At 48.3% G+C, this 10,482-nt stretch overlaps 1 protein-coding gene across 1 annotated transcript; it reads right to left on the bottom strand.

Moving 5' to 3' along the window:
* Positions 1-1,134: 1,134 nt before the first annotated feature.
* C1QL3 (complement C1q like 3) lies at positions 1,135-6,426 on the bottom strand. Its single transcript, XM_034065102.1, has 2 exons — positions 5,839-6,426; positions 1,135-1,314 (listed from the first exon to the last, which is right to left on the bottom strand). Exons 1-2 carry the CDS (start codon positions 6,424-6,426, stop codon positions 1,135-1,137), a joined length of 768 nt encoding a protein of 255 aa, XP_033920993.1.
* Between the last annotated feature and the right edge of the window lie 4,056 nt (positions 6,427-10,482).

Raw genomic sequence — 10,482 nt, 5'->3', positions numbered from 1 at the left:
ATCAGTGAGACAAGACACCTAAGACAAGTAATGTTTTGACTCATTATACTCCTATGAAATTCTAATTGAACACCTGCAGTATGTTAAGTCATAACTATTTTATTAAAAATTGTACCCAAGTACAGACTAAGTGCTAAAAGACTAATGACAACTAATTGCTGCAAAGAAAACACTCTACCTTAGTCTGAGGATGTCGATGCCAGCCTTGCTAAATATTTACACAACTAACCATCAAGAATGGGCCTGTAAGAATTGTCTAAATATATATATTTACATGTTTACGATTTAAAGGCCAAATCATCTTTTTTTGCCACTAATAGCAATGGGAGTTTTGCTATTGGCTTTGGTGGAATCAGGGATTTGGTCCAATAGAACAGTTTATATTCTATTTTATATAGCTATATTTTTCAGGAAGTAAGAAAAAGAGAAGTGTTTCTTCTATTCCTTTTCTTTTAGAACACAGCTAAGGGGAAAACAAAATTTAAACAACTCCACTGGCTTGATTTGATTCCAGAAGTCTAATGTAAACCTACAAAGCAGGAACATTGAGTTAAGGCTTAAGCTGATTAGTTTCTAGTTTTATGTAGAAGGAGAAGAAAAGTACAAGTCAAACAATTCCTTTGGAGAGAGAAAGTATATTTTGATTACCCCTTCCTTTTATTGGAAAATCATTCCTCATCACACTATGAGTGGACTCCAAGCATCACTGTTAGCAAGTAAGTCACAAGAACCAAAGCTGATGTATGGATAAAGCAGCAAGATCATAACACATTGAAGTATCATATACACTGAAAAAATACCTCAGCGTCCTTAGGTGGTGTTTTATTTTTCTATAAAAATTTGCTCTATGTAGGACTTCATTCACATGGACACTGACAATGAGGAAGTATTTGCTTTGGCGGTACTGGATCGCACATCTGTTTAACTTGGTTTGCAATTTTTTTAACATAAGGTTTCTCTGTGTTGTACAGATGTGAATCAGGTAGCATTCGACTTTTCCCCCCCGCTACTGAGGTGCTCGATGGTCGCTCTCTGCTGGGGTGCTTGTTTCATTGACTTTTGCCACGCAAATCCATTGCTTAGAAGAGCAAGCTTCATTTTTGAACTGGTTTGGTGGGTCTGTTTTACTCATTATCAGTCAGCATAAATAATAAATCCAGAAAATGTGCTGTATTTGTTGTTGTTTCCTCCATGTGCTTTTCCTCCATCTAATTTAATGTAAACTTCATCTCCTGGCTCCAAATGAAGAACCACGCTGTTACTGGCATAGTCGTAGTTCTGATCAGCATCCTGAGCAATCGCACTAGCTCGAACCTACATAAAATACATAATGAGTGGTTAAGAAAACTCAGATAATTCTTCTTGCATGGTGAAATTAAAGCATATCCTCAATGTTTTATTCAGCATGCACAAGTTGCCACATTAAATGCCTGGCAACATATACTGTAGTTCTTTCCTATGGATATTGCTGATTTTCTCCTATAATACAACCTTTGAAATGAAAACGGTAACTAAGAACTATCCTTTCTCAGTCATCTTATTAATAGACAACCACCACCTGCACTTCTGTAGATGTTTGAAGCCTTTTTAAACACGTGGAATAACAGCTGGAGTTGGGACAACTGAATCTGGTCATGTGCCAGTTTTACATTGGCATTGCTTTTCTTTGAGTGGGACGAGTGATTGACACTGGTGAGGACACGCAGTGAGGCCCTGTTGGTAATACCTGGCTGGACTTTTTCCAGAGGCAATTTATTGTTGTACTACTAATGGCATTATGCTGCAAAAAGAATACAAAACATCCATACCCACCCGGACACACACTCCAATGCACACAAAGCAGGTAAAGAGCCTGGTCAGGGTTTGGGGAAACTGCTATTTCCACATTTCAGTGAGCAAACATTTAATTTTGGTGTGGTCTAAGAGATGCATATTTGCAAAATCACAAGCAAGTGGCTCTTTGCTCTAGATGTTTTGGGATATATAGTCACTGAGGGCTTTTCATTTGCAACTTTCACTTAAAACTAATTCTTTTCTCCATTCCTCCCTTGCTATTCTGCTGCTGACTACATTTGACATTGCTAGCAAACTGGAAGTAATCTGTGATTTCAAGATGCATGCTGGTTTCCAGCACTGAATAGCCCATGCCATTGCAAATCTCCAAATCATTTATATATAATTTGACCCTGTTCAGTAAAATATTTAAACTCAGTTATATGTGATTTATTTCAGTATAACACATCATCTGCTTGGCTTTGTTCTAGCATAGTTACAGAGAAGCAAGTGATTTAGTGGTCCTGCAAACCTGAACTAAGTAATAATGCATGACTTGGTGTACTATATGTGGGATTTTATCTGTTCTGAGTTGAAAAAATAGGCTATAACTCACAATTTTCAATGGATTCCTTTCAAAGTTTAAATGATAAATTTCCAAATTAAATTTTCATGTGATAGGATTTCACATTAATACTGAAACGTTCTTTTACCACGCGGGTTCTTATGGCATTATGCAGCTGAAAAAAATCACAGTAGGTGGAAATTCTTTATACATCCTGTAAGGAGAGGGAGAAAGGCTTACAAGGCTTGCAGGGGTGTGACAGGCTGCAAATTTAAACCGATACACGGCAAGATGATAAACCCCAACTATTTCAGGATTTCTTGATCCTGAACTGCTTGGGATTGTTTACAGAGAGGAGCTATTTTGCTGGTATTTAAGCAATAATTATTCTAAGCACTGAGTATTTCCTCTGGATTAATGACAGGCAGGGTGGAGTTGAAATCTGTGGGCCATTAACCCTGGAAATACCCTCCAAAGGAAATAATGAGCTGAGACACTCGCTGGGAAGGTGAGGGTGTAAACAGAGGAGGGAATGGGAAGGAAAGGCTGCAGGTGAGGTAGGAAAACTTTCATAGAGAATTGGTGTCTTGTATACGGGCAAACAAAATGGTTAAAAGTACATTCCAGATTCCCATTTACATGGTAATGAAGTGCTACTTCTGTGGATTTGTCTAAAGTGCTGTGCTTCTGTGGATGGTAAAGGAGATCTCAAATTGCATTAGTGACTATCTTAAGGGAGTCAACATACGGTCACTGACTACAACAGCAATGAATATTTGTTAAGATTCTACATACAGTATATACTGGCTGAAGAGAAAAAGGAGAAAAGACAGTATTGAAAGTCTAGAAACCAAAGTGCCGATCTTCCTGCCCTCTGCATAGCAATAAATGCCCTCTGTACTCTAGTGTGCTGTTCTTGGAGGTTTTACCTGCTTGTTTGGTTAGCCAGAGCAAAGGCTAGGAGAACAGTCTCAAATGAATTCTCAGTGTACTGACTGCTGCAAAACGGTAAATGTATCTCAAAATGAAACCGCTAATAGGCTATACATTTCAGACGTTGCATTCAAGTTCCCTCATGAATCTGTGTTCTCAGGTTGCTCACACATACTAAATAGTGTGATCTAAGGTAAGCTATGTGATCTCAGTTTACCTTAAAGCTGAGATCAAGCTTTATAACCATTAAAGAAGGCAATGTGTTGACAGCAGAGACCTTAAGGTTCCACCTGTGCAGTGCTTAGGGATGATTTTTTCCCCCCCTGTAAGTCATGCACTTTCCAGCGGTTTGGTCTTTTCATTGTTAGAAAACACTGGATTTATAATGTGACCTTTGTCAGATTCCCATTTAAAGACTTCCTTCCAAAACGTCTGAGCTGTCTCACAAATAATACACAAAATTAACCGTTGTCACATCAGCTTTTAGTGTTTCAAGCATAAATCATCATCAAAAGGAGGCACTGCTGCATTAAAACTGTGTGTCAATTTTAAGTAGTTTGTATTTACCTAAACACTTTTTTTTTATCTTTGCACAGATAGATACAAATATATACATAGAGCCCCTGCCCTTTCTTGTCTTCTTTTTTCCCCCCTTTGAACTGCTGCGAGATTAATTTGTCTCACGGCTGGTGCTGGAAGCAGTTACATTTGGGAACGGTTAGACTTCGGGTTCAATGGAATAGCTATAACTGAGTACTTTTTAAAATGTGCTGGCGTGTATTTTGTTCAGGGTTTGGGTAAATAAACACTTTAAAACATTATAAATGGGAATCAAAACCAGAAGAATGTTTTAATGCCAGTAAAATGGTATTCTCGCGGTGGAAAATACTGCCTTTGTCTGAAGAAATCAAAGTGAGTATGTAGCGATGTACTTCTCTTTACTAGTCCTGCTGTATCTGCTGTGCTAGTTTTTATGGTGGACATTTTCTAATTTAATTAATTGCTGCTGATGGCCTCATTATTCTGGTTCCTTGGTACTTCTGAGGGGCCATAAACAGAAGGTTAAGTACTCTATTAAATGAATTAACCGGCCGCCGCAGCTCCCAAGGGCCGGGGGGCTGCGAGCTCCGCCGAGCTGCGATGCTCTGCGGGGACGGGGCTCACCGACGAGCGAACGGACACGGCGAGGCCACCAGGTCAACCCGCAGCCCAGCCAGCCGGCTGGTGAACAGCCGGGGCAGAGCGCCGGGTACCCAAACCGGGAGAGCCGGCAGCCGGCAACCCGCTGCGGGACGGGACAGCCTGGGCGGGGAAGGACCTGTTGAGCGGAGGGTCCTTCTCCCTCCCTCCGCAGTGGAGGCCGGGGAACGCACCACGGGGCGCCTGGAGACGCGGAGAACCCCGTGCTGCCCTCGGCATCCAGGGCGGGAGGGATGGCGGTATCGCGGAGCGCTCTCGTAATTAGAGCCAAGCGCTCTTTGAACAGCGCACGGAAGAAAGGCAAAATTGCGAAGTATGCTCCTCGGGGGCGATGTGACAGGCACGGCCCCTGCGAGCGCGGTGCCAGCCTTTACCCTAATTAAAATGGATGACTCCTCTGTCTCCCAGACGCTAGCACGACTGGGTCTTTAATTATTCCGAACGTTTCCCTCCTGTCGGGGGTGCGGGCAGACCTCGTACCGCGGCTGTGTGCCGGCCCGCCGCTGGGAGAGGTCTGCGGGCACCGTGTTCTCACTGCTACCGGCTTTCCTTGGCAGAGGGAGACCTCGCTTCCAGCAGGGTCTGAGCGTGTCCAAATCGGGCGTGGGAGCCCCGTGCGTGTTTTCTTCGCTCACATCTCACCCTTCCCCACGCAGGATCACCCCTCTGAGCTCACCGCCTTCCCCGGTTCATGTTCCTTCTCAGCGAGATTCCGCTCGCTGGGGGACCCCCTGTCCCGCTCGCCCCAGCTGGAGCAGCCGGCCCAGACGCCCTCTGCTCGCGGACCGGCATGCTGCGGGTAGTGCTCAGCGGCCTGCGGTCGACACTGGGGACCGGACGGCAGCCGAGACCGGACGGGGGGAGCTGGCGACATCCAGATGCCGCTCTGCCCGCGGGCGGGCTCGGACAGAGGGCTGGGAGCGGGCGCCAGCGGAGGGACTCGGGGAAAAGAGTGCGCTGAGCCCGCATTCACCCCGCGGGCCGGTGGGGCACCCCAGGCGGAGCCGGCAGGGCCCCCGTGGGCTGCTGAGCAGAGAGCGCCCGCTCCCCTCAGCTCCCCCTGGGGTTCTCTCCCCTCCCCGCCCATTGCACTCACGGCGCCCACTCCCTCAAGGAGCCCGGCTTTCCCCCTCGGGTGCCGACTCACAGAATGATCAGGGTTGGACGGGACCTGAAGATCACTTAGTTCCAACCCCCGAACTATCCCAACGCACTTCCTTGGGCCCGCTTCCTCAGAGACGTCTTCTCCCCCCGGGTGCCTGCTCCCCTCACGGTACCCGGCTGCCCTCGGGAAACCCGGCTCCCTTCCGGTCTCTGTTGCCCTCAAGTCCCCTGCTCCCAGTGACTTCCCCCTTCGCGGTGCCCACCTGGTTGTTCTTGCAGAGGTCGGCCCACATGCTGGTGCCGTCGCCGCCCCGCATGAGCACATGGTAGGTGAAGAAGTAGATGCCGGGAATGGAGCAGGTGAACTTGCCGGTGGTAGGGTCGTAGTGGTTGCCCAGGTTGGTGACCACGTCGTCGAACTTGAGCACTTCGTAGCCCTCGTGCTGCCGCTTGAGGCCGGCGTAGAAGGCGATCTTGGGCACGGTACTGTAGGTGGCGGCGCTGATGGCCCCAGCCGCGTTCAGCCCCGGCGCGCCGGGGGGACCGGGCAGACCCTGCCGCCCCGGCTCGCCCTTCTCACCCGGCGGCCCCACCGGGCCGGGCGGTCCCGGCTCCCCCGGGGGGCCGCGGGGCCCAGCTTTGCCCGGCCGTCCGGCCTCCCCCTTGGGCCCCTGGATGAAGGTGGGCAGGGACTGCATGAGGCCTCGGTCGGGCGTGGCCGCCGTGCTGGGCGCCTTGGTGCCGCCGTAGGGGTCGCAGACCATACGGCAGGTGCCCAGCATCTCGTAGTGCGCCGAGGTGCCGGCCGAGCTGACCAGCACCGGGATGAGGATGACCAGCAGCAGCACCATCACCACCCCCAGCGCGCCGGCCGCGATCAGCCGCCGCCTGCTGCCCACCAGCCGGCTCAGCGCAGGGCGATCCTCTTGCCTGCTTTTGGACAAAATCTTGATGGTTGGCGGGGGACCTCCTCAGAGCCGAAAAACCGCCGAGCCCGCCCGAGCTCGGCTCCCCTGGGGCTTGGCCGCCCTCCCGCTGCCGGTGGCGGCGGGGGCTTCAGCGGGTCGCGGCTCCGCTGCGGCCGCGGGGCGGGAGGGAGAGCAGAGGAGAGCAGCGGAGGGGAGGGAGCGCTGCCGCCGCGCCCCGGCCGCACGCACTTTTATGCTCCTGCTGGCGATCGACTTTTTTTTTTGCAGGCTGTGCCAGTCTGAGTCAACTTTCCCTGGAACTTGCCTTCCCTCTCGCGATCGCCCCGCTCGCCTCCTCGCTCGCTCGCTCTCTCCTCTGTTTCCTCCGCTCGCACAGACGACAGTCCTCAGCGGGGACGTGCCTCCCGGCCGCCCCGCAGCCGCCCCGCTGCCCGCAGCCGACAGCCCGAACCGCACAGCCGCGCCGGAGCCCGAGCCGGAGCCGGAGAGAGAGCGGGATCCTGCCCGGGTGCCACCTGCCAGGAGACGAGGAGGCTGACGAGCGCGCTGGAGCAATTTATAGGCACCCAAAAGCGCAGGGGAAAGGGGAGCTGCTTTGGCATCTCATTCCAGCATCTGCTCTGCTCTTCCCACTCACAGAGAGTTTGGCATTACTCTGGCAGTGTGGGAAATATGTATTTCCCCCCCCACACCTCTCTCCCTCCCCCTCCCCTCCCGCAAACGGATGAACAGTGAAATCGTGAGCCTCACTCACTAGCTGCATCTTGCGATGACAGCTCTTTCTGGAGCAGACCGAAAGGAAGAGATGTGTTTAGCAGCCTCTGGGTACCCTTCAGGTCACCGATCGAGAATTAAAAGGTCAATCCACCTCCTCCTTAACGCTTCCCTGAGGCTGACCTGCCATATTAATGTTTTCTGGGAAATACTGCTTTAAATGTAGGGACGCTTTACAGTTGCCCATTGTCTAAGGGGAAGTTATTTGAACATAAACCTCCCACCTCGCACAGTAACAGAGATTAGCATCTCTCGCAACTTCGGATCTCCCTCTTCTCCCCCTTCCCCGATTACAACCATGAAGGCAGAGAAGGAAGCGGTTCTTTCTGTGAATTGGAATTGACGGTACCCATCACTGGCTGCAGTGCTTTCCGGCGTTAAAGCCAGCCACCGCTTCGCTAGCAAACTGACACCGGGGAAAGAGCTCCCTTTTGTGTAGAAGCCAAAGGCAAGTGCCGGGCATATGCAGATCAACAGATGCTTGGACCTAAGAAAAACGTCTCTCTGGCTTAACCCTGGGGCAGCAAAGCGTTTTGTTAAGTCCTGATTTTTCTTCCTTAAAAAAAAAATCTTTTTTTTTTTTCTCGATCTTTTTAATTTTCCTATTTGTGAAAGTGTGTCAAAGGCTTCTCCTCCCCCAAGGGCTGATGAGCACCTCTGTGACTGAGTGGGAAGGTGAATGTGCAGTATTAGTGGCATTTCTCCTGAGAAAATACTAAGGAACTTGTCCTGGTTACAGATATACAAGGTACACAAAGAGCTGTTTAAATAAACAAACAGAATTGATTCCTAAATCATACTTCTGTATTCAGGAGCAATGGACGTCAATCAAACGCGGGTGACATTTGCCTGTCAATACAGGGATGATGGCTGGAAAGAGTGTGACTTATTACAGCAAGGCAAGAATCAGAAATGAGCAACAGCGGCAAATAGGACAACAACCAAATAATGGCATCTCCAGCGATCTGAGGGCTGTGATCTTGTCTTGGATTTTATTAGCACAAATCCCCTCTCCCCTCACCCTTTCTCTTTTCTTCCTTTTCTACTCCGCAACACAATAAGGTCAAACAAGCAGGCGTTGGGAAACAAAGATTCATTGATTCTTCCTTTTCAGCAGAAATGTCAGCAGCTCCTTTTGCTCTTTCCTGAGAGACTCAGAGGCAGCGAGTGTGTCCACGCTGGGTAGAGACGGGCCAGCCCAGCTCCTTATCTCCCGATAAAGCTTCCATTTCCCACACTTGTAAATATCCGTTGCTCCCCCCCGCTTTCTTTTTTCTTCTTCCTTCTTTCTTTCATCCAATGCTCTCTTTTAAAAATCCTTTATCTGGCACTGGCACAAGCTAGCCAGTTCCCTCAGTTAAGGGCTTCCCCTAAAGACCCAGGAAGGCAGCTGAACGCACTTGGAGGCTTATGCTCGTATCTCACTGCTCTCCTCACCCCATAGGAAAGGGCTTTCAGTGGTGCTCTTTCATCTGGGCAGGCACAAAAGTCATGGTAAGAGTGATGGGTCCATCTCAGCCTGTAGCTGGGCCCTTGAGGTGTTGTATTTAGTTATCCCTAACCCAGATGGTTTTCATGACATAGGGGTGTGCGTAAACATTGCAACAGCCATGTTAGACGCTGCTCTCAAATAGGCACCAACTTCTCATGCCCTGTCAAACCATAGTGATGCTGGGTGACTTACTGGCATCAAGCACTCTCTCAGTTTCTTACTCCAGGTATGATAAGCCTGATTTTTAAAGTGAAGTCCTACCATGCCAACCACATTTACCTTCTCAATTGACAAACAGTTTTATTCTCATGCGTGTTGCCAAGAGCACTCATTCACTCTAAACTCTTGCAGACTTTCTCCCAAAGAAAGCCACAAAAATCACACCTTGTGTAAGCAGAATTGAGAGAACAGGGGAAGTACTGATGCTGGGTTGTCAGTGGACCTTGTGTGTTAGCTGGAAATACAGCCTGGGACCTTGAATGCCAGACCCATGTTTTAGTTACCAGATTATCCTTAGTTTCTAAGGAAAAATATTTATTGTCCAAGGAAACTAAGAATGGGAAACCAAAGGGCTCAGTTTCTCAGTGGAGCTCTCAGTATTCTGGAGCAAAGCTAAAGGAAATGTAGAAACCTCTTTTTACCATGGGACCTCTGTTTTCCTGAAATGGTATGTCAGAGCATTGATTCGCTGTAATTAAGGCTTGGGTAGCATTTATGCTATAATATAATCTCCTCTCATGTTAAAGGCTAACACTCAAGCTTGACAGTCCATTCTTAATATCTTAATTGTACCTACATGAGCTGCAGCCAGTCTTAACATGCTAAATTTCTTTGTATTTTTGGAGCCCTCTTGGATGCTTGCTCCAGCCTTTCAGCCTGTTTGCTTCCCTTCCCGTCCTCTGGGCCTTTACACATTCAGACCGCAGCTGGTGTTCAAGCTGTAACCCCTGCAGCTTCTGCTCTTTGAAACAGCCTTCTCACAGCTCTTTTCCTTACTGACTAATTAGTTAATGTTCATACAGAACCTTAAAGATGTACAGTGTAACATACATGCCCATTTTACATGTGTGGCATTGCCTCAGCGTGAATATAGGGTAAACATGGAGAAAATGGTTTAAGAACGTACCCACTGGCACACAGGGGAACACATTCTGCAGTTTGCCAGGCACAAAATGGCTTCTTATGCTTGCCGTGCTAAATTCAAAGGGTTAACCCAGGAAAAAATACCATGTGAGAAAGGGTAGCCCTTTACCGGCTACGGTGAGCAGGAATAATGTGGAAAAAGGCATCTGCTGTGCAAAGGAGTGTTCAAACGCTGTGCCAAGTTCCATACTGCTTCTGCTCACTCCTATCTGCATTTGTTTTGCTCTTCCTTATATTTTAACTCTTTTTTATTATCACTTTACTGAAGCATTTTGAATTTCAGTCAACTCAAAAATTAAGGCTTTGTTGCGCTGTCCCTTTATATACACTGGTTTAACTATGTGTGCCAAGGTTAGCATTTCAACATGGATGCCAGTGGTAGGATCAAGGAAAAACAGGCACTCACTCCAATGTGTGAATTCAATGCTACAAAATAAAACGTATCATAAAAGGAGGATAAATATTTGTATCAGATGGCTCAAAGCTACCACGGTGGTGACACCTTTCCTCAGCCATTCCTGGTGTCCTATTTCACTTCTACTCAGGTTGCTAAAATCTCAGGGAATGTG

The sequence above is a fragment of the Melopsittacus undulatus genome, chromosome 1 (assembly GCF_012275295.1).
Source record: "Melopsittacus undulatus isolate bMelUnd1 chromosome 1, bMelUnd1.mat.Z, whole genome shotgun sequence".
Lineage (NCBI taxonomy): Eukaryota > Metazoa > Chordata > Aves > Psittaciformes > Psittaculidae > Melopsittacus > Melopsittacus undulatus.
The sequence above is the reverse complement of the archived record's forward strand: the minus strand, read 5'-3'. Positions and strand labels throughout refer to the sequence as shown.